The following is a 24893-nucleotide window of genomic DNA, read 5'->3' as shown; positions in this document are numbered from 1 at the left end:
GTCATCGTCACTCTCCCTTATAATCAAAAAATATGAGGCTCTACAACAGAGGTGGGCAAACTACAGCCTGCGGGCCACATCCGGCCCGCGGGACCCTTCTACCCAGCCCCTGAGCTCCTGGCCTGGGAGGCTAGCCCCCGGCCCTTCCCCTGCTGTTCCCCCTTTCCCGCAACCTCAGCTCACTGCGCCACTGACGCAATGCTCTGGGCGGCGAGGTCTTGCTGGGCAGCACAGCTGCAAAGCCACGGCCTGACCCGGTGCTCTGTGCTGCGCTATGGCGTGGCTGGCTCCAGCCAGGCGGCACAGCTGCCTATCCTGGTGCTCTGAGCAGCATGGCTTTAGCGCCACCAGTCACCGGTGCTTCAGGGGCAAGGAGCAGTTGGGGTTGGGGGTGTGGATAGGGGTCGGGGCGGTCAGAGGGCAGCGAACAGGGGGGTGTCATAAATATAAAGGGAAGGGTAACCACTTTTCTGTATACAGTGCTGTAAAAATCCCTCCTGGCCAGAGGCAAAGTCCTTTTACCTGTAAAGGGTTAAGAAGCTCAGGTAACCTGGCTGGCACCTAACCCAAAATGACCAATGAGGGGACAAGATACTTTCAAATCCAGAGGGGTGGAAAGGCTTTTGTCTGTCTGTGTGATACCTTTGCTGGGAACAGATCAAGGATGCAAGCCCTCCAACTCCTGTAAAGTTAGTAAGTAATCTAGCTAGAAAATGCGCTAGGTTTTCTTTGTTTTGGCTTGTGAAATTTGCTGTGCTGGAGGAAATGTGTATTCCAGTTTTTGTGTCTTTTTGTAACTTAAGGTTTTGCCTAGAGGGATTCTCTATGTTTTGAATTTGGCGGCCTGTAAGATTATCTTCCATTCTGATCTTACAGAGGTGTTCTCTTATCTTTTTTTGTTCTTCTAATAAAGTTCTGTTTAAGAATCTGATTGGGTTTTTTGGATCTTAAAAATCCAAGGCTGGTTTGTGCTCATCTTGTTTATTCTCAAACCTCCCCAGGAAAGGGGGTGTAAGGACTTGGGGGGATATTTTGCGGAAATAGGAACTCCAAGTGGTCCTTTCCCTGTTCTTTGCCTAAATCACTTGGTGGTGACGGCATACTGTTCAAGGACAAGGCAAAATTTGTACCTTGGGAAAGTTTTAACCTAAGGTGGTAAAAATAAACTTAGGGGATCTTTCATGCGGGTCCCCACATCTGTATCCTAGAATTCAAAGTGGGGAGGGAACCCTGACGGGGAGGTTGAATGGGGGCAGGGGTTCCAGGGGGGCAATCAGGAAGAGGGGATTGTATGGGGTGGCGGGGGGGCAGTCAGGGAGAAGCGGTGGTTGGATGGGACAAGGGTCCCAGAGGGGCAGTCAGGAATGAGAGGAGGGGTTGGATGAGGCAACTTGGGGTAGTCAGGGGACAGGGAGGGGTGGATGGGGTGGGGGGGCTGTCAGGGAGCAAGAAGCAGGGGAGGTCAGATAGGGGCCAGGCCACATCTGGCTGTTTGGGGAGGCACAGCCTCCCCTAACTGGCCCTCCATACAATTTCAGAAACCCGATGTGGCCCTCAGGCCAAAATGTTTTCCCGCCTCGATCTACAATGTGTACCATAAAACATTTTAGTCTGATTCAGTGTACACTAACTGTTTTTTCTTGCTGAGTAAAGCAGTCCCAGCAGAGACAGCTACAGCTAAATAAATGTGATCGGAGTTCCTTCCCTTCTGTGACATCACAAGCTCCTCCTGACACTACTTCCCATGAATGGAGGAAAGCTTTATCCGGAAGAACAAATTAGCAATTAATTAGCTGCATCGGCCAGAAAGGCCAGTGCTGTGTTTCATAGTTTCAAGGACTTTCAAAAATCAAGTTAACTCAAAGACATCTGTATCTCCAATAACCTAGCTGAACCATGACAAAACTAGCTGCAGAGTCTACACAGATAATATTATATCTGGTTCATAAGGCCTCCTCTTTTTATCCCAAATCTCTGAAGAAAATATTTCCTTAGGCCTTGTCTATATTAAACTTTTCCCTAAAGTTTACCACCATTATCACTACTGATTCACCTGCAACAACGATTGGAACCGTGCGGAGCACTAGTGCTTTAAACCAGCGTCATCTAGACCTTTTGATGATCTCGGTTAGAAAATATGGTGGCATTCCCAATACTTCCCCTACCTATCTAAAGGTTTTGCAGTACTGCCACGTATTATCCTAGTACTGGTGTAACTACACATTAAATAGATTGGCAAAGTCCACATTAGACTTTATAGCTTCTTTGGTTCTTCTGTTGTTTTGGGCCAGAGAAACTCCACTTGAGATAAGAGTTTTGTTTTTGTTGGTTGGTTCATTTGTTTGTTTGGGTTTTGGGGAAGGGAAGGAATTTTAAGTAACCTCGAGCTTTTGCCTGAACCTTTTGCCCATCTTTAGAATCAAGTCAGGAAAAAAAACTTCAAAATATTTCTCACAGAAGCCATCTTTTGTGGAGTGGACCTTTTTTTTTTTTTTAAATCAGCTGTGCAGAGAACCAGAGAACTCTTTGCTGAGATAGAAATGAATATGAAGATCACAGAAAGTGAGTACCTGTCAACATTCTCTAGCACACAGTGGTTCTGCATAATGGGATTTTCCACTGAGTCATCCAATTAATCTGGACTGGAGGAAGTCAGAATTCTAAAAGCCAACTGCAGCTTCCTGACAGGATCTGGATGCTTAATTATACTATATAAAACAAAAGGCTATTTTTTTAAAATCCATTTTTCCTTACTAATTTTTTTTTAAATCATTAATATCCAACTCTTCAAACACTGGATCATTGTGTTGGTCTTTACTTATTGATCTTTATATTACAAACGGCTTTGAAAATGGTTCAATTAGGTGCTATTGTGTTAAACAAAAGTACAGTTCAGATACTTATTAGTTAAACAAAAATTATTCATGTTAGTGCCACTGAAGATTTGAATCCAAGAATGGGGTATGTATTTAGGGATGACCCCCCTCCCCACGAGGAGGGGTAGCAACAAACACTACAGAGTATGAATAAGACAATTCAAAGAGTACAAAATAGAAGCTGCTTGAAACAGCCCAAACAGTAATGCCATCATGAGCATCTCACTGTATGTTTGCTAAACAAAGTAGCTGGTCCCCCTCTACCACTTCCTATCAGTCTTTAGGGATCTTCATGAGATTACACACACACACACACACACACACCCCAAGATTTTGATGTCTGACAGGTATGGTCCCCAGTCATATAGCATCTTCAGATAAGAGGAAGAGGATGTTTCAGAGAAAACATTAATAGCATGACAATACACACTGAAAGCCTTTGGGACTGTACATATGTTTAATAAATTCTAGTTGATATAGTTCCTGTAATCTCTTACAGTTTGTAGGAAAGTATGTCTGACAATCATTTAAATTATTAAATACTCACATGAAGTCCTTTTTTCCCATATGCTATCCCTCGTCCATAAATAGCACTAACCAGCTCTGGATCTTCCTATTCAGAGCAAAACACACGTAAAACCATCTTTAAAAAAAATTAAAGTGAATCGAAGGTATCTTTCTTCAGCTGCTTACTTTTACTTAATGCTCAGTGTTTAATATTAACAGGCCTCAGTCATGGTCTCCAGGTAAAGACACAAGAGAGATTATTATAACCCATCATCATCACAAGCTCATAACTTGCAATTTATGAGCTAAAAATGTCCATGTTTCATCTCTGCCTACAGGGGAATTACTTGGAAAATGAGCAAAATCTCTTCACCAAATCTAAGTAGAGTGAGTGAAGAGAAACCCCTTTTCCCGTGGTAAAAATAATTCTAACCACAAAGGTTTTTTTTAAATGAAAACTATAGCAAAAATGCCGGATATTAAAATGTGGCATGGGCAGTCATCAGCAAATCTACACATAAGTAACTTTTGTGCTAATTTTTTCCTATTTCAGAGGTTCCCACACCGTAGGGGGTATAGGGCTGTGGCCAGCCAAGTGCCCAACCCAAGGCAAGGCAACAGAGACGAGAGCGTGCACGGAGTCCCCAGTGGTTGCAGGGGCCGGGAAGAAGCACAGCCCCACCCTGGCAACAGCCTGGTGGTCTTCCCCTTCTCCCCTCCCTGATCGCTGGGGACTCCCTGCTTGCTCTCCCAGCTGCTGCCCTGGATACCTGGTCAGTTGCAGCGTTCAATATTTTAGATCTTCTAGAGCCTGCAGGAGCAAGAGGCTCTGGGCAGGAGGAGGGAGGCAAGGAGCCCTGGGCTGATCCATGCCATGGGTTCCTCCAAGGATGGAGCCAGCCAGGTCCTGCTACTGCCCTGGGTGGGAGCTGCCCCCTTCCTAAGGTGGCCCAGTCCACACCTAAAAATTAAGTTGATCTAGCTACATCACTGAGGGATGTGAAAAATTTTGAACCCCGAGCACCACAGCTAGGTCAACCTAACTCCCAGTCGACAAAAGAACTTCAGCTACCATCTCTCAGAGAGGTGCATTACCTACATGGATGAAAGAAACCCTTCTGTTGATGTGGAAACTGTCTACACTACAGAGGCATAGCTGCAGTGCAAACATACCCCCAGTGTACAAATAAACACATATGCCATTAGAAAAAGTTAAAAAAACATAGAAGGATGCTATTACATTACAAAGCAGAACTTTTTAAATGGCATTTTATAGCCTACCACTGATGTATTTTATATCTGTATTGGCTTAAAAAGCAGGCCTATGCTTCAGTCAATTAGACCGTCTTGTCCATAAGGATACATATTTATAAATCAAGTTTGACTAAGCTATGGTACCCTTTTTAAAAAATTGTCAGCCTGCCATGAAACAATCTGAATGATAAAATAATATGGATTCCACGCCATCCAATCAGAAAAGAAATTTATACTAGAGAATAAATAAAATTTTGCTTAAATATTACAGCAGCCAAGTTCTTAACTGACAACCCAGTATTAACCTGGGATGGAGTCTGGTTTATAACAACGTGGAGCTCCCATAATGTCAGTGCCACATATGAGGTTATTCTGCCAGTAAGTTACTGGCAATATGTAGTAAAAAAAATCTCAATCTAATACGGTACGAAGTCCTAATCAAGTGAACTTTTAGGAGACTGAACTGTGCAAAATGAGGTATGGTTTTTGTTCTTTTGAAGCTATTCCTTCTAAAACAGTTAAATAAATTGGCTTATATTTTAGTAGTTTATTAGGAGACTGGGATCATGAGATTTTTTTAAAAACCACATTTATCCATTGTATTCATTTTCACATCTGATAGCAGAATCTCTCCAATTTAAGTCCTGGGATTTATTAAGAGTTAAATATTTTATCTGCTTTGTCAGCCTCAAATGCTATAATGGTTCTAAGCTAGAATTTTATAACAATCTGTATTTTATACAAATCTATTTCCTCAATGATTGATTTCAAGGTTCATCATCTTTACATTTAAAATTACAAAAATAGAACAAGCGAACAGTTACCTGTAGCATTGTTGAAAAATGTCTTATTGCTTCATCATATAGGCCGCTGCCAATCAACACGTAGGCAATTGCTGGCAAAGCAAGATTACAAACACATTAAAATAAAAACAACATAGATAATGTGTCAGTTTTTCAAATATTCTAAAATTTGGTCACATTTAACAAAATGTAAACTAAGGATATATCTACACTACCCTCCCGGATCGGGTCCAGCTGGGGTCAATTTATCATGTCTAGTCTAGACGTGATAAATTGACCCCCGAGCGCTCTCCCATCAACTCCTGTACTCCACCACCGCAAGAGGTGCAGGCGGAGTCGACGGGGGAGCAGCAGCAGTCGACTCACCGCGGTGAAGAGACCACAGTAAGTCGATCTAAGTACGTCGACTTCAGCTATGTTATTCACGTAGCTGAAGTTGTGTAACTTAGATTGATCCTCCCACCCCAGTGTATACCAGGGCTAAGTATCTTACTATAAATCACTTAGCACAAGGAGATTCCCATCCCAAATATAGCCACTTGATGCTATCATAGTTATAGGCAGGGCTAGTAGCCTAGGAACCAGAGGGACATGCTGGTTACTTCTGGGAGCTGCACAAAGCCAGGGCAGATAGGCAGCCTGCCTTAGCCCCGCTGCACTGCCACTGGACTTTTAGCAGCCTATTAATATCTCCCAGATTGCTTTCAATACCCACCGGGAGATCGATGCAGATTCGGGTAGAGTCCCAGCCAATCCAGAAGGGTTGGCAACCCTAGGTTGGGGGCAGAGAAGAGGAACTAGGACTAACTGAGCAAGGATAGCTGGAGCGTAAGAGAGAGGGGAGGCTGGTACTGACTGAGCAAGGAGGATGGGAGCTGGTGAGGGAAATGGGGGGAGGGGGGAATACAGATCAGATGAGGAGCCAGAAGAGACTGGGACTGTCTGGACAAAAACTGGAACTAGGAACCAGCACCAGGGGAATTGGAGATGAGCTGACAACAAACTGGGGTGCAGAAGGAGAACTGGGACTGGTTAGGGCAGGAGTACTCAACAGGCAGAATGGGGACCAAATCAGAACAGCCAGATGCTTTTGAACAGACTGTAAAAAAAATTTATTTTTTTTTTTTTTACATATTATAATCTATTTTTGTATTACTTTCTCTAGCGTCTGGACCTTTTCTATACCATCACAAAAAATGATTGATGGCCTGTGGGCTAGGGAAAGAGTCTGGGATAAGGAACCAGGAGACTAGGATTGAAGTAACCCTAATTTTGTCATTTCCTAACTTCAGAGTGCTTGACTTTGAAACCTTAATGTTCCAGCAAGCGAGTGAGTAATATAAATAACAGGATGGTATTGTGGTTAAAGCACAGTACAGGGAGTCAGTAGACCTGGTTTCTATTCCATCTCCATCACAGGTTTATTATGTATAACAGGGAAGTCACGTAGGGATTATTTTTGAAAGGTTCTGAGTGCCTGCTGCTCCATAAATGTAGGTGTGGGTGCTCAGGACACCTGAAAATCAGGCACCCAGCCTTCCTACTTCAGTTTCCTTATGTGTAAAATGTTCTCCATGTCATAAAAGACAGTAAGGCTAAATATATTAGTGATCGTAGAACAGTTTGAAATCCTCAGATGGTAGACGTTATTACAATGGATTAGTTTAATTTTTGCATATTATTCAGTGTCCATGTGGTCAGTGCAGAATAAGACACAAAGACAGATCCTGTGCTAAGGAGCTTGGAGTCTAGAAGATAGACAAGACAGGTCAACACTGGGAGAGACAGATGATGATAGGTTAGAATGTAGAGGTCTTTTGTTGTGGCTTTTCCTAATCCTGTCTTCTGCACTTATATAATGTTGGGGCATTTGGACAATGTTATTTTTCTTTTTGAAAAGCAATATCTGCCCTCCACAGCTTACTGTCTGGTATAAAGAGTAGTCCACAGTATTTCAACTGAAAATACTTAACTTAAAAAATACTTCACGTGAGAGGCTACTGTGTTTTTTTCACTTGTTTACTCAGCAGTGGTACATGTTTTTTGTAGAAGATTGCCAAACTTCTTAGAACGGTTTAGATAACTTACCTTTTACAGTTATACTGGAGAAAAGTCTCAACCTATGGCAGTATTTACGTTGTAAGTGTCAGGGATGAAAATTTTACACATTTATGATAGAACGCTTTTAGTAGGTCTTCTAAATAGGTCTGGCAGTAAGCTCTTAAACTTTATTGAAGAGCCAAAATCTGCTCTTGGATACACAGATGCAACTTCTAGTGAAGATAATGGGAACTGCATGTGCCCATCGAATTGCAGAATTTGGCTGTAGCAGCCTAAGATACAAGTTTGTTTGTTCAGAACATCTTATAACTGCAGATATTAAGACAGCTAAAGTTATCAAACTTTTTTTTTTTTGTTAGTTTACCTTGACAACTGTATTGCTAAGAGGAGTTACCAAGGCTTTATTTTTCAAGCATCAGAAGAGTTATTAGTAGAAACTCAACATGTTACGTTTATTTTAGGATGCAGTACTTGGTGAAGAGGTGTCAAAATATTTGTTTTTGGTGACAGCCCAGCTAAGTTTGTCAGAGGAGTTATCAGAAAAAGACAGTAGGAATTCAGGCTACATCTCACTTTCTAAATAACTCTTTAGTAAGCAAGATGAAAGCAATAGTTTTGTTAAGGTTATCTACATTCATCACAAAACTCGTTTTTCTAACATGTTCATCTAGCACCATGACAGAAATACTTAGAATATGTAGTATATTTTTCAGTGAGTTTAGTGTTTGTGAAAAGATGCTGGATATATAACCCTAGGGAACAATGATCCATTTATCCACAGAACAGGTAGAGATTGAGTACAGATTTTCACATGCCAATATTTCCCAACCCTGATTTGGAGGGATCATTTCTAGGGACAAGAGAGCCATTCTTCAGCCTATTCAATCCTTGGCATCTCAGCTGAGATTGCCAACAAAGGTGCTAATTAACAGCAATTGCAATGTTTTTCCGTCATGTGAACCTGTCTTTTGCAAAGCAAACGCATTCTGATGGCATTGTTGCAAACCATTGCTGATGTAAAGGAAAGAAAAAATACACATCCAGGTGGACAGTGCTGTCATTGTGGGGAGACAGTTCTTAATTTTGTCCTGGACATTGGTTTAGGAGAGGGCCTAGCCCAACCTGCACCACTATTAACATGTCTGCACTGGGCAGAGTGAAGTGTTTGTTTATACTATGTAAGGATATGTCTTTGTATACATACAAAAAACTTCACTATGCATACACCTCTTAAGAATCAGTCAGGAGGTGAGGCTGCACACAGTATTGATGCAGTATGAGGAGTGAAAGAGAGCCAATGGCAGCTAGAGAGGCTCCTTGCATTTTCTTCATTTGTCTTTCTTCTCTGCCAAATTCTTAAATCTACTTCATTAGCCATCAGTCATATGATACCACAATCATTCCCAAGGTAATAAACTATTGTAACATAAGGGCAGACTGATAACTGAATACACTAGTTTTATGGAAAAGAGAAGGATTGGGGCAAGGAGCAAAACAGTGAAAAGACACTGCCTACAATGTTGTAGGCGATATGAGCAGGCCACACTTTGAGGAGTCCCCACACAATTCACATTTCTTCCCCTAAGGTTTACTAGAGCAGGAGAAGCACAAATAGAAGGACCTAAGCTCAGAAAAATGCCAGACAACTAGGAAACTCCTAAGAACATGCTCCAGAAAAGATGTATCTGAAAGAGGAGTAGGGCAGGTAGGGTGACAGGCCCTGGAGCCAAACATAGGAACGGGGTTCCTTTGATGTTGCTACCTGGGCTCCCATGTGGCAAATGCTGAACCACTGGAGGGGGCTGAAGATTTACTGCTAGAATAAGGGAGTCTCCAACCTTCCTCAAAATTCTTCCAAGAACTTTCCCCCTACCAGACAGAGACCAAGCTGAAGCAAGAGAGAGAAAATGGCAAACAATTTTAAAAAATAAATAAATAATAAAAAACCCCTCAGCAGCACAGGGTTCCCTCAGAGACCTGTTTAGAAGACACCTGCCTCTCAGCACAGAAGCAGAAGACCGTAGAGCAACGTCACAGCAGTTCACCAGGTGTACTTCTAGTGTGCCAACAAGTGCACAGAGAAAGAAATCCACAAGAACCTTCCACCCCCCTTTCAGACTTGGAAAAGGTAGGAAAAACAGCAGTTCCAAGCTCAATGGAGCAGCAATTTCACCTGACAGAAAGCTTCTCTCAAATATCCAGAAAATCTTCAGTTATCAGCAATGACAGGAAAGAGAGTAGGAAGAGTTCATGAGTGTTTAACAGGGTTTGGGAAAATATTTTCTTCACATTTGCATGACCAAATGAATGGTGAAATGTCCCACTGTGCAGAGTAGAAAGAAGTACTATGGGGAAAAAAAGGTAAATGATGTTCTTTCCACATAATTAAAAACAAAAGGCTGAAATTTTATTGCTCAAGGAGTGATAAAAGTGATCCTAAAGCATCCATCAGAATTACCAACTATAATTTTACAGTATCAAAACTTTGTGCCTGTGAGCGGCATCCAGAATCACCCCAATAAACATTATATAATTATCTTACCCAAATCTTCATTTGTGTTGTCATTATCAGTGGCAAATGGGAATCGTTTTTGTTCCGCAAGTGACTTTGCTTGGCTCTGTAAAACATTATGGTTTTAACGTTTAGCTGACAATAGCAAAAAAAAAATCCTACAAAATCAGAATTTAGCATTGGACAATTTAAGGCTTAAATCCTTAAAAGAACATCTGACATCAAAGTAACTACTAGTATTAAAGCACAATGCATGATATAACAAAACTGAAGAAAGGCACTAACATTTATTCCTAACCTTTCGTGAGGGGATAAACTGCTTTTCAGATGTCACTGCTATCCTCTGATACTACAGCCAACTTAACATACCAGATGAAAGAATATACACCTAGGACAACCAAAAAATATAAAACAATGTTCTTACTGTAGTATACATCCCATTTTAACTTGAATTATGGAAATGTCCCTAAGCAATGTATTACATAGTGGGAGGGAAGTTTTACCCTTTGTCCAGTGAGAAGAGTGAAGGACTATAAAACAAATACATAAGAAAATAGACCCAATAATAAAAGACAGAAGTTTCATTAAATTTTTTTTTTTAAATCTGGCATTGTTAATCTCTTCACTACTGCATGCCTTTACAATTAAAGCATATATACTGGAATTATAGAGAAAGTAGGGACCACAAAAGCAGAATTGCCTGGAAAAATCTCTTTCCAGAAAATGTATCTGCAGAACATGATAACATGAAAATGAAGTGTACATGGAGACATCCAAACAATTATAAACACCTTTGATTCATACAGAGAACTCCCACTGACTCCTTGAGTCTTGCCTAGAGCTCCCATTGCAGTTTAGGGTCACAAAGATGCTTTTCTCAAACCATGATGCAAACATACCTCTTATGGATCAAGTTTAAATGAAGGATGTGGTGTCTGGGCTAGTAATCTTTACTAATTTAATTCAAGTACATTTTTAAGTGGTTGAGTTCCTTTTTTGTCAAAGCTGTAGAGAAGAAAGAGGGCTCCAAATGATCTAAAGATTCTGTACCAGATCCTTGCTGGACTAAACTGGCATAACTGAGTTCAATCAGCTAAGTCAATTTACATCAGCTGTGGATCTGGTCCCATGTTTTTTCCCCCAAATGTAGATCATAGAAGTTATTATACAGCTTCATTAATATGTCAGCTACCTCATTATTTAGGAGTTGTACATATTATATCCCTCGCACACCATTCAGAGCAACATATGTCTAGTCAACGGGTCATGTCTGGCCACCTTGAAAACAGAAATGGTAAATGACAGAACACTGCTGACTGAACTGTTCCAACATAGACCCAGAGTTGGATCTCGCTGCAGATATATCAGAATCCTTTATTTTGAGATGGATTACGTCCATTGTCATGTAATAATTGGTTACATTTTCAAAAAGAACTAGACAATTGCTATCAAATGAACAAAAGAGATGGATCTCCAAAGTTACCAACTCTATTTTCGATCTTTAAATGTCTATTATAAAAGTCTTGGTCTCTCTGCCGACAAAAACTGTATACACCAAGGAGTCCCAACTCTTCCCAGCATCAAGATATGCTCACATTATGCCAGTTGCCAGAACTTCAAGGATAAATCTGCCAAGTTTTGCCACAACGTAAGTATACAGTGCAGTAAACACCACACAAAACAACCAAAGGCATTAGAGTGGATTATAGGAGCAAAATTGTAGACAGAAGTAGCTGTAGCTGAACAACCAATCAAAAAGACTTTGTACTACTGTCTCCAATTTTTCTTGTTGAAGTCAATGAAGCTAAACCTTTGGCTGAGAGAAATTTAAGGCATATTAATTCTAAAGGAATCAAATAAACGTGGGCAACATTTTTAGTACCAAAAGCAAATCCCACTGTACAGTGGGAACGCAATCCTGAAGCTCTTGATCAGTTCGACTCTTTTGGTCTGTCCTGCATGTTTGTACAGCACCTAGCACAATGGAGTCTGATCCTGACTGGGGCCTTTGGACATTACCACAAGATTAATGTTTTACTTATTTGTAATCACATTTACATTAATAAATTTTAAAACTTACAATTAAAAAAAAAATCTGATGAATTTAACCAAAGTTGGGTGAAAGATTTTTGCTACTGAAGTCAATGCTACCCATATTTAGATTACTGCTCATCTAAATTATTCTAAGGGAAGTATCACAGACTGCATGCATTCAAGAATTTAAATATAACAGCTTGTCAAGGTTCCTTCCCCACTCTGAACTCTAGGGTACAGATGTGGGGACCTGCATGAAAGACCCCCTAAGCTTATTCTTACCAGCTTAGGTTAAACGCTGACACCACCAAAGTGTCTAACAATAACAACAGGGGAAGTGCCCACTTGGAAACGTCTTCCCCTCCAAAATTCCCCCAAGCACTACACCCCCTTTCCTGGGGAAGGCTTGATAAAAATCCTCACCAATTTACATAGGTGAACACAGACCCAAACCCTTGAATCTTAAGAACAATGAAAAGCAATCAGGTTCTTAAAAGAAGAATTTTAATTGAAGAAAAAGTAAAAGAATCACCTCTGTAAAATCAGGATGGTAAATACCTTACAGGGTAATCAGATTCAAAACATAGAGAATCCCTCTAGGCAAAACCATAAGTTACAAAAAGATACAAAAACAGGAGTATACATTCCATTCAGCACAACTTATTTTATCAGCCATTTAAACAAAACAGAATCTAACGCATATATAACTAGATTGCTTATTGACTTTTTACAGAAGTTCTGACCTGCATTCCTGCTCTGGTCCCGGCAAAAGCATCACACAGACAGAGAGAACCCTGTGTTTCCCCCCGCCCTCCAGTTTTGAAAGTATCTTGTCTCCTCATTTGTCATTTTGGTCAGGTGCCAGCGAGGTTATCTTAGCTTCTTAACCCTTTACAGGTGAAAGGGTTTTTCCTCTGGCCAGGAGGGATTTAAAGGTTCCCTTTATATTTATGACACAGCTCATTTGAGAAAGACTTTCCAAAAGTGAGTTATGTCAAGAAGCAAGCGAAAGACAGGTCTGGTCTTCCTTATTCCTCTCTCACTTCAGTTTTCTTCTTTTGCTTTAGATGTCCCTCCCTCACCCATGTCTTCAACTTCATTCCTGTTTTTCTCCTCCCCACCAAAAGGTTCAGCCTTGTTCTTATAGATTCATAGATACTAAGGTCAGAAGGGACCATTATGATCATCTAGTCCGACCTCCTGCACAACGCAGGCCACAGTATCTCACCCACCCACTCCTGCGAAAAACCTCACCTATGTCTGAGCTATTGAAGTCCTCAAATAGTGGTTTAGAGACTTCAAGGAGCAGAGAATCCTCCAGCAAGTGACCCGTGCCCCATGCTACAGAGGAAGGTGAAAAACCTCCAGGGCCTCTTCCAAATCTGCCCTGGAGGAAAATTCCTTCCCGACCCTAAATATGGCGATCAGCTAAACCCTGAGCATATGGGCAAGATTCACCAGCCAGATAGTACAGAAAATTCTTTCCTGGATAACTCAGATCCCACCCCACCTAACATCCCATCACAGGCCATTGTCCCCTTCAAGACAAGCACAAAATTGTTACATTAAAAAGTTTCACTCTATAGTGCATCTCAGTAATGGGCACTAATGGATAAGGCTGCAATTCTGTCATGCAGGTCGTGGAAGTCACAGATTCTATGACATTCCGCAACCTCTGTGACTTTCGCAGCTGCAATGGCCAGTGCGGCTGATCTCGGGGCAAGCCACACCAGGTGCTGCTGGAGCAGCCCTGGGCCCAGCAGCACCGGGTGCTGCTCAGGCGGTCCTGGGACAGCTGGTCCCAGGGAGTGCCCGAGTAGCGGTCCTGGGGGCAGCCCCAGGGAGCCCCCGAGCAGCGGTACCGCCAACAGCACCGACCACTGCTCAGACAGCTCAGGGCAGCTGGCCCTAGGGAGCACCTGAGCAGCGGTCCCAGGGGCAGCCTTGAGGAGGGTCCGAGCAGCAGTTCTGGGGGCTGTCCCAGGGCCAGCTGCCTCAGCCACTGCTTGGGTGGCTGGCCCTGAGGAGGGTCTGAGCAGCAGTCCCGGGGGCTGTCCCAGGGCCAGCTGCATCAGCCGCTGCTCAGGCAGCTAACCCTGAGGAGGGTCTGAGCAGCTGTCCCGGGGGCACTCTCGGGGCAAGCTGCACCTGTCGCTGCTCGCATGGCTAGCCTGGGGGAAGCACCGGAGCAGCTGTCCCGGGGCGGCCCTGGGGAGCATCTGAGCAGTGGTCCTCAGGACATTGGAGCAGGGGTGGCTGAGGCCCCACAGCGGCAGTGTCCTGAGGCTCCCAGAGCAGCAGTGCTCGGGGCTCCAGGACCTACTAAGTTTTAATAAGGGATATTTATATAGTAAAAGTCATGGATAGGTCACGGGCCATGAATGTTTGTTTACTGCCTGTAAATTGTCCATGACTTTTACTAAAAATACCTGTGACTAAATCTTAGCCTTACTAATGGAATGATCACACCCTAGAACAAACATTGCCTAAACTGCACAAGAAAGCCACTGCCCAATACATGCTAAAGCTATACTACTGGCTGGAAGAAAAACCTTTTACAGAAACTGTTAGCATTATTCAAATGCCAATACATACCTGTTATCTTTGATTAAAAAAAAAAAAAAAATCTTCGGGAGAAAGCAAATCAATAGTGACTGATATTTAATTGGGATTTTATCGACAGGAATATCAGTTTCTTTATTACTATGCAATAAATCCTAATTATAATTTCCCTATCCACTGACAATGGCATTTCTTATTAAAAACGCCATAATTCTCATATAGTCTCCGTATTATTGTTTCAGTTTCTGGAATCTGATGCCTCAAATATGATGGGAGGGGCATGGTTTCTTTGTTATACAAGATTGGAATGAACAACAGGATAAAGTGTAATAATATTTCAGTTGTTGTCTCAACTAGGAAATTAGAGCTACACTAAACACCCTGATACAGTTAGAAATCCAAACTCCTGGTAATCATTTTTGGATTTCACTACTACTATGTTTAAGGTACATTTACAAAAGAATACTTTGCAGGGCTAAGTGTCAAAGGTAATTAAAAGGTATTAGTGAATGAACTAAAAGGTTTTGTTCATAGAAAATCCATCATACAAGATCTTGTAGTTCACATCTGTAGATTAATCTTATAAAATCTGTTATTAAAATTAAGATATGAATAATCATGACCTGCTTCCTCCCTACTGCACATCTTTATAATGCACCTTTCACCATATGTCTAGGAACCAAACATACATCTGACATGAAATGTTGTTGGAACTAGCATTCTGCTCAAGATTTCAAGTGGAAAATAAATTTCAATCAAAAGGACCTTGCACGACTGTTGATAATAGGGGCAAATCACAGGAGCTGGTGATGACACCAACGAGCTGGGATACAGAGTTTGTATCAGTGAAGTCAGAAAAAAATTCCCAGCTGTGATAATAGAATGGTGTTTCCGTTTTAATTTTCCTGGGCAGTTTAAATTAACAGGGTCCAGGATTAGAGAGATTGGTTGTAGAATAAGTATGAAATTAAAGAATTAGCGTTATCTTAAGTTTGGTTTTCCCTAGGTATAGCCTGTTTGTACATAAAGTATTCATAAGCATGTGATTAGTATATTACAATATTAGGTATAATTGCTTATTTTTAGGCTGTAAGACATGTTGAGAGCAATTGTATAAAATAGCATTTGGCCTTTGGACTTAAAGGAATTTATGGTTAAATTAGTACTTGGTGGTCTCTCAAATTAATAATCTCAAATATTATTGACTAGTTCCATCATTAGCTTGTTTTTATTTGCTTGGGATATGGGAAAATAAGGTGCTTTATCCAATATCCATCCAGTTCCCTGGAAAGTGAAACTGTTAGAACAGCACTGATTTCTTTAATATTTTTTGTTCTAGATTTCAGAAAGTTTATGGTCTTGAACTACAGGGAAACGTATAGACGTGTAAGTATATTTCATTAGTATGGAGTGAACACCCTGGGATTACTAGTGTGATGAGTTGGGTCACAGAAATGCCCTTGGGACTGCCACCTGATGTGCTGAGACTACCTCTGAGCCCATTTTCCCTGGCAGCTTGGGACTTCAGTAACCTGTCTTGTTGAGCCTAGCTTGCTACAAACACAGATCTAGGTCTGAACCACGTCCCCCATAAGTTGCAGACTTAACTGAAAACAGCTTAAGAAGTGCTCCTGTCTCTACCACCCAGACACCCAGTTCCCAATGGGATCCAAACCCCAAATAAATCCATTTTATTCTGTATAAAGCTTATACAGGGTAAACTCATAAATTGTTTGCCCTCTATAGATAGAGAGATATGCACAGCTGTTTGCTCCCCCAGGTATTAGTCACTAACCCCGGGTTCAATAATAAGCAAAAAGTGATTGAAGTATAAAAGGTAGGATTTAAGTGGTTCCAAGTAATAACAGTCAGAACAAAGTAAATTACCAAGCAAAATAAAACAAAAACATGCAAGTCTAAGCTTAATACAGTAGGAAACTAAATGCAGGTAAATCTCACCCTCAGAGATGTTCCAATAAGCTTCTTTCACAGACTAGACTCCTTCCTAGTCTGGGTCCAGCAATCACTCACACCCTGTAGTTACTGTCCTTTGTTCCAGTTTCTTTCAGGCATCTCTTTGGGGTGGAGAGGCTATCTTTTGAGCCAGCTGAAGATAAAATGGAGGGGTTTCCAGGGTCTTTTATATTTTCTCTCTTATGGGCAGAAACCCCTTTGTTCTCCTGTTCAGAATCACAGCAACAAGATGGAGTCTGTAGCCACCTGGACAAGCCACATGTCTGAATGATTCAGCGTTTTGCAGGCCGACACCATTGTTTACATGTTAGTTTGAACGTTCCCAGGAAAGCTCAGATGTGGATTGGCGTCTCCCAAAGTCCATTGTCAGTTAAGTATTTCTTGATTGGGCACTTCCTGAGAATAGTCCTTTCTCAAGAAGTTGACCAAATGCTTCACTGAGACTACTTAGAATCAAACAAATACATAGCCAATATTCATAACTTCAAATACAAAAATGATACACACATACAGACAGTATAATCATAAAAGCAAACTACAACCTTTCCATAGACACCCCACTTAGCCTCCTCTGTATAAGAAATGGCGCAACCATAGGACCCTGGTTGCAACAATGATCTATACGGTCAGAGTTTATGTTAATAATGTCACAACTAGGTCAATCAGGAGATTTGGTAGACATGGCCAAATAAATAACTGCTGTGGTGACAGAACAAAGAATTAAGTCTGAGAACTGCAATGGCTGATTTGCACTACATAGGAGAGTTAGGGTTTTTTTGTTTTTAAATTACCCCAAAAGTGATTGCCTCCAACTGGGATAGTTTTCTCACAGTGCATGTTTACACAGGCTATGACCAATTATTTTTTAAAACAGTTTCCCCTGCGAACACACACACGACTCTCTTTCTCACTGACATACTACAGAAATAAGAGATTATACAAAGTCGTGGCCATTATACAGCACTGAGATCATATATCCTCTAAACTACTCTGATCTTTAATAAAATAAGTTGGGTAGCCAGCATTATTGTTATAAAACACTATGATTTTTTTTTTATCTTGAAACTGTCCCTTCAGAATTCTCTATGCAATGATAATCTGCCTTTATTAGTGTATACATCTATAGTACATGATGACACTTGCGATGTAACAAAATGTGATGTACAGTGACTGAACTGAATCGGAGACAGGTAATGGGATACAAAACTTCTTCCTTTTACAACACCAGTTCATAGTGGCCATTCTGTAGTAACTTAAATTAGTTACTGATAGAGTCCTGGCACCTTTGGCAGTCTCAGAAGTAGAAGATTCACTATGAAGAATGTGCACTAATCTATCACTTCCAGAGGCAGCATTTCTTGAAAGGAGTTGAGACATACTAACAGAGTGCAAATAAGCAGAGTGCACGGGCCTGGTGATGGCATTAGTTCCAAGGGTAGAAGTCCTAAGCATCCAAAGTTGTCAATCTTTCATGAGCACTCTTCTTGTGTAATGTATTGATCCAAGAGCAGGTGGCCATAGAAGAAAACAATTTGTACAAATTCCCTCTACAAAGCCAAACTGAACTAATTTGTAGTGTAGGATAAATATGAAATTAAAGAATTTTAAATTAGCTTAAGTTTGGTTAAGAAAATATACGTGTTGTAAAAACAGGCCCTGACTAGCAAGTAGAATGAAGGCCTTGAAAATAATGAGTTATAAGGCCAGAAGGAATGAAGTAGGGAGGATGTCTCGTTCAAAGAATACCTAATATGATACAGGGAAGTTTCTAAAAAGGAGGACTCTGACCAACAGGTGTGACTTCACATGGTATTAAATAAGACAAAAGGAATCTGTCTTAAAAGGAGCCAACATAAACCTTCCCACCCCACATACCAGTGTTATCTTAAAAGTAAAGCCTATGTGGACCCAGCTGCAATGGAAAATCTGTTGGTCAGCAAGGAGGAGGAGAGGAAAGGCCTTGGGAATAAAATCTTATTTGGATTAAGACTGGAATGAAGGGTGAATTGTCTCAAATTGTTTTTTAGATGAAGTCAATAATTGGCAATGACATCATTTGTTTGTTAAAGGGTATAAAAAGAGTTGTGTGTGATGGGTTGGAACCCTTGGGAAACCACCTGATATGCTAAGATACCACTGAGTCTACCTGTTCTGCCAGTATAGGTCCCCTTAAACCTGTCTTGCTGAGCCAGGCTCTTAAAACCTCCTCTAACATACACAGGCAGGGCTACACCTACCTGCAGATCAGCCCTGCACTCAGATGTCCACCTTCCTTGGAGTGCAGACCAAAGGTCTATTATGAAATTCGCCCCTTCCCTCAATGTGGAGATAAGTGTGCACACTTCTTCCCCACCCCCCCACCCCGCCCCAGTTAGAAATTACAGAAACTAGGTTTAATAATAAACAAAATACATTTTATTAACTATAAAAGGCAGATTTTAAGTGGTAAAAGGGGAAAACAAACAGAACAAAGCAGATTACTGAGCAAATGAAATCAAACACGCAAATTAAGCTAGTTTCACTAAAGAAATTGGTTACAGATAGTATTTCTCACCCTAGCTATTGTTGCAGGCAGCTTGCAAAGTTTCTGTGGTTCAGAGTTCCAGTTATATTCCTTTTCAGACTGGACCTCTGTCTCAGTCTGGACTCCCCCCCTTGCCTTCCCTTTTGCAGTCTTTCTTCTTGGGCAGACAGGCCAGGGAGAGGAGGAGTCCTGTTTGCCTTCCTCCTCACCCTTAAATAGGATTTACATAAGGCGAGAATCCTTTGTTTCCTAAACTTGACCCCCCTTCCCTTACACTGGAAAGTTACAAGAAGTCCCAGGTAATGTTTAGTACCAGGTGACAAGACCACCTGACCCTATAGTACAGTAGCACTATGGAGTGTCCACAGGAAGGCCAAGCTTTTCACAGCTCATTGTCCTCGCTGATGGGCCATCCGCCCTGACTGGCTTTTCTATTGTTGTACCTGAAGTGTTAGCAGTGGGCATCATCCAAAGTAGCATAGTAGAAATACAGATACATAGTCAATATTCCTAACTTCAGATACAGAAATGATACAGGTTTACTGAATGTGATTATCTAATTTGTATATCATAACCTTTCTAATGATATCTCACGAGCCATCTGGCATAGAGTACAGCTCAGTTATGTCATATTCATATCATAAGCATATTTTCATAAAGAATATGGAATGACACGTCACATTATGAATCTGAGGTTTCTTTGTCAGACCCTACCTGATCATGTTGGAGCACACCACAATGAGATGGTTTTCCCTTGGTCAAGCCTATTTAGTAAGTATACTGATCACATGCTTATGAATACTTCGTTATTGTAAAAGAAAAGGAGTACTTGTGGCACCTTAGAGACTAACCAATTTATTTGAGCATAAGCTTCTGTGAGCTACCGATGAAGTGAACTGTAGCTCACGAAAGCTTATGCTCAAATAAATTGGTTTGTCTCTAAGGTGCCACAAGTACTCCTTTTCTTTTGCGAATACAGACTAACACGGCTACTACTCTGAAATTTGTTATTGTACTGGTTAAACTGACTGCTTATTTTTAAGCTGTTAGGCACGTTTAGAGCAATGCTATAAAATACCATTTGGCCTTTGGACTTAAAAAAAGGAGGTTTTGGTAAAATGAGTGTCTTATGGTCTCCCATAATATTAATAATTTCTAATATTATTAATAATTCCAACATCTAGCAAATAAATGCACAAACCCATTTCTCTCACATCTACAACCAATTGGCATTCTTATTGTACATAATAAAATAGTATACACCATACCAGAATTTTTTCAGTATTGAGAGAAAGCAGAGATTCACAGGATGAAGACCCTCTTAGTTCACAGTCTGACTCATGGAAATGCAAAAGTGGTGAATCTGCAAAAACAAATATTTGAATTATCTCTGGATAGTCTACTTGAACTGTTATACTTAAGCAGGGTATAAATGTACAAGATCATGCAAATGCCATGTTTCCTAATGCCAACCCCACCTTTTAAAAATTCCTCTACAGGGCAATCCCATAAAGTAGGACTGTTGATATGTTCCATACATCATGTTTGGTCCAGAGGTGATGACAAGAAGTGCAATAGCTGACATGAACCTTATTATACAGTTAGTTTCACTACTATTTCTGCCTATGGAGCTGATCAAAATTTGTGTGCAAGAGTAGTAGCACAGAAAAGCTATATGGGAAGAAAACCAGGAGGAGATGAGGGAGAGAAGGGGAAAAAAAACATAAGGAGGAAGAAGTGTGAAAGTGATTGGGAAAAACAGTGTATGTCAGTTTGAGACTATTTGGTCCCTCATTCCTTGAGCCAGCACATTTAGGTCCTAGGGAGAACCACTGGATGGGTCTACGTCCAGCCTTCAGATAGAGGAAAGGTGGCTGGCATGCTGGCCAGCAAAGAGTGGGGTGAAGACTGGAAAGGGATAGATGAGAAAGATTAAGGAGACAAAAGTAGAAAGAATGGTAAAAATAAGGGATGGGACACAAACACATGAAAAAGCAGTAGTTAACATGTTACAGTGAAAGGCACTATAGAAAGTCTAACATGAATAGAAATCCAAAAATGGGATACACCCAGAAAGAGTATGTAAATGGGGTGGGGAAGTGGGGGAGAGCAAAGGGAAGAAAAAAATAATACATTGCTTAATTGAAGAAATCAAAATAGAATCTCAGGCATTACAGAGTTTAATGACTACAGATACAAGAAACTCTGAAATAAAAAATCTTCTTCACCAGTGTCATAAATATAAAGGGAAGGGTAAACACCTTTAAAATCCCTCCTGGCCAGAGGAAAAACCCGTTCACGTGTAAAGGGTTAAGAAGCTAGGATAACCTCGCTGGCACCTGACCAAAATGACCAATGAGGAGACAAGATACTTTCAAAAGCTGGAGGGAGGGAGAAACAAAGTCTCTCTCTGTCTGTCTCTGTGATGCTTTTTCCGGGAACAGAACAGGAATGGAGTCTTAGAATTTAGTAAGTAATCTAGCTAGATATGCGTTAGATTCTGTTTCTTTAAATGGCTGAGAAAATAAGCTGTGCTGAATGGAATGTAGATTCCTGTTTTTGTGTCTTTTTGTAACTTATGGTTTTGCCTAGAGGGATTCTCTATGTTTTGAATCTAATTACCCTGTAAGGTATTTACCATCCTGATTTTACAGAGGTGATTCTTTTACTTTTTCTATTAAAATTCTTCTTTTAAGAACCCGATTGCTTTTTCATTGTTCTTAAGATCCAAGGGTTTGGGTCTGTGTTCACCTATGCAAATTGGTGAGGATTTTTATCAAGCCTTTCCCAGGAAAGGGGGTGTAGGGTTTGGGAGGATTTTAGGGGGAAAGACGTTTCCAAGCGGGCTCTTTCCCGGTTATATATCTGTTATACGCTTGGTGGTGGCAGCAATAAAGTCCAAGGGAAAAAGGAAAATAGTTTGTACCTTGGGGAAGTTTTAACCTAAGTTGGTAAAAATAAGCTTAGGAGGTTTTCATGCAGGTCCCCACATCTGTATCCTAGAGTTCAGAGTGGGGAAGGAAACTTGACAACCAGTTTGAAATATTGAAGAAGGCAAAAGACTTCTACCACATGTGCAAGAAGCAAAATTAATCCTTTGCTTATCTACTGCAAATAGCAATGATTTAAAAAACATTTAACAGTGGAAATGCAAAAAACTCTATACGAGCCTTCTTGATTCAATTGTTAAGCTGTTGCTCCTCCACTTTACTATTGTAGGAAACATCTTACTTGTGTGTCCGTATTATAAAACGGAAACAAAAATGGTATAACCAGATAATTCTCTGCTCTTTGCACTTACTGACACTGAATTAAAAAAAAAAAAAAAAAGATCGACAGAACAAAAAGCAACACAATCTATTTATAAAATACAAGTTGGAACAGCAACTAAAAATTAGTCACTGCAAGTAGAAAATGAAGTTATAGTTCTAAATGAACCACAAAAGGGATGATTCTCATAACAAGAATTATATTAAAAAAGAAAAGGAATACTTGTGGCACCTTAGAGACTAACCAATTTATTTGAGCATAAGCTTTCGTGAGCTACAGCTCACTTCATTGGATGCATACTGTGGAAAGTATAAAAGATCTTTTTATACACACAAAGCATGAAAAAATGGGTGTTTACCACTACAAAAATGGGTGTTTACCACGTCTCTCCGCCCACCCCACTCTCCTGCTGGTAATAGCAGAACCACTAACCACAACAGAACCACTAACCCAGGAACCTATCCTTGCAACAAAGCCTGTTGCCAACTGTGCCCACATATCTATTCAGGGGACACCATCACAGGGCCTAATAACATCAGCCACACTATCAGAGGCTCGTTCACCTGCACATCCACCAATGTGATATATGTCATCATGTGCCAGCAATGCCCCTCTGCCATGTACATTGGTCAAACTGGACAGTCTCTACGTAAAAGAATAAATGGACACAAATCAGATGTCAAGAATTATAACATTCATAAACCAGTCGGAGAACACTTCAATCTCTCTGGTCACACGATTAGACATGAAAGTTGCAATATTGCAACAAAAAAACTTCAAAACCAGACTCCAGCGAGAGACTGTTGAATTGGAATTCATTTGCAAATTGGATACAATTAACTTAGGCTTGAATAGAGACTGGGAGTGGCTAAGTCATTATGCAAGGTAACCTATTTCCCCTTGTTTTTTCCTAACCCCTCCCTCCCCCTCCTTAGAAGTTCTTGTTAAACCCTGGATTTGTGCTGGAAATGGCCCACCTTGATTATCATACACATTGTAAGGAGAGTGATCACTTTAGATAAGCTATTACCAGCAGGAGAGTGGGGTGGGGGGAGAGAAAACCTTTTGTAGTGGTAAACACCCATTTTTTCATGCTTTGTGTGTATAAAAAGATCTTCTGTCCTTTCCACAGTATGCATCCGATGAAGTGAGCTGTAGCTCACGAAAGCTTATGCTCAAATAAATTGGTTAGTCTCTAAGGTGCCACAAGTACTCCTTTTCTTTTTGCGAATACAGACTAACATGGCTGTTACTCTGAAACCAGGAATTATACTGTTTGAGGAGTCCAAGATTCACAGATTTTAAGACCAGAAGGGACTACAGCGATCACCTAGTGTGACCTTCTCCCTAATGCATGCTATAAGGTTTCATCTGGTAATTCCTGCAACATGCCCAATCTGCATAAAGAATCAAGGTGGAGGGGTGGGGTGCCGTGCCATTACATCAGAAGTATTTATTATGCCAGCGAGCTACAATTCAACTACTTGTCATTTAGTGATTAAGTTATTTGCGTAAGGATACAACAGTAGTTCTCAAACCTTTGTACTGGTGACCCCTTTCACATAGCAAGCCTCTGAGTGAGGCCCCCTTTATAAATTAAAAATACTTTTTTATATATTTAACACCATTATAAATGCTGGATGCAAAGCGGGGTTCGGGGTGGAGGCTGAAAGCTCGTGACCACACCATATAATAACCTTGTGACCCCCAGTTTGAGAACCCCTAGGATACAAGGGGAAAAAATAGAATGGACTATCTGTTACAAACCACAGGATAGAGAGGACATTTAAAAAAAAATCCTGGACCAATTTACAAGATTCTCAAAACTCTAACATTACTGTACTCACAGAGGAATTTCACTACCCATACATCTATAGGTTAATAAATACAGTCAAACTTGCATCAAATTGTTTCCTTGGTTACTAAGAAGACAACTTTACGAACCATGAAGTAGAGAATCCAACCAGAGGAGAAGCCATCCTGGATCTACAATATAGACAGGAACTGACTGAGAGCATGACAGCAGTAGGGAAGTTTGAGACAACCAGATCCTCTCAGCCAAAAGGGCAGTTTTTTCAATTATTGATTCATTTAACCACAACTGAAAGATTTCTAAACAGCTGAGAATGGATTGATGTGCCACTGGTTTTAAAACTAGCATGGATATTGTTTCATAGTTAAATCAATAAGGAGTCGCTGTATGATGAATGCAGTCATAAGGAAGAAAAACTTTCAACTTAATGTTAATGTACCTGATATTATTAGTTCAACTAATCATGAACTACCATTTTACATGTTTTATTTTGCACAGCATCTTTCATACAAGCTGTATCCCAATCAGTACATCGAAATTTTTGTCTTCCAAACATCTCTCCATTGGAGAATTCTAACTCAGCCTGTCATATAAGTACCTATTTCATTATAAACATAAGAAACAGCAAGCTACTGATAAGCGACCTTATATTTATTAGGATGCAACCTGTAAACATACAAAAGTACCGACCTGCCTCGCCTGC

At 40.7% G+C, this 24893-nt stretch overlaps 1 protein-coding gene across 11 annotated transcripts in view; it reads right to left on the bottom strand.

Annotated features, from left to right (window-relative positions):
• Positions 1 to 24893, bottom strand: part of TTC13 (tetratricopeptide repeat domain 13) — an 87579-nt gene that overhangs the window by 60252 nt on the left and 2434 nt on the right. For all 11 annotated transcript variants that reach the window (XR_013345675.1, XR_013345678.1, XR_013345679.1 and 8 more), the window contains exons 2-5: positions 20376 to 20470; positions 10044 to 10119; positions 5462 to 5532; positions 3424 to 3489 (exon numbers count right to left, since the gene is read on the bottom strand). Coding sequence is in view for 5 of the 11 variants with exons in the window: in XM_077813380.1 (XP_077669506.1) it covers positions 3424 to 3489; positions 5462 to 5532; positions 10044 to 10119; positions 20376 to 20470 (308 nt within the window). In the remaining 6 variants the exon portion in view is untranslated. The remainder of the gene's footprint in view (positions 1 to 3423; positions 3490 to 5461; positions 5533 to 10043; positions 10120 to 20375; positions 20471 to 24893) is intronic.

This window comes from Eretmochelys imbricata, chromosome 3, assembly GCF_965152235.1.
Source record: "Eretmochelys imbricata isolate rEreImb1 chromosome 3, rEreImb1.hap1, whole genome shotgun sequence".
Classification (NCBI taxonomy): Eukaryota; Metazoa; Chordata; order Testudines; family Cheloniidae; genus Eretmochelys; species Eretmochelys imbricata.
Note: the sequence above shows the minus strand (reverse complement) of the source record. Positions and strands in the feature narration are given on the sequence as shown.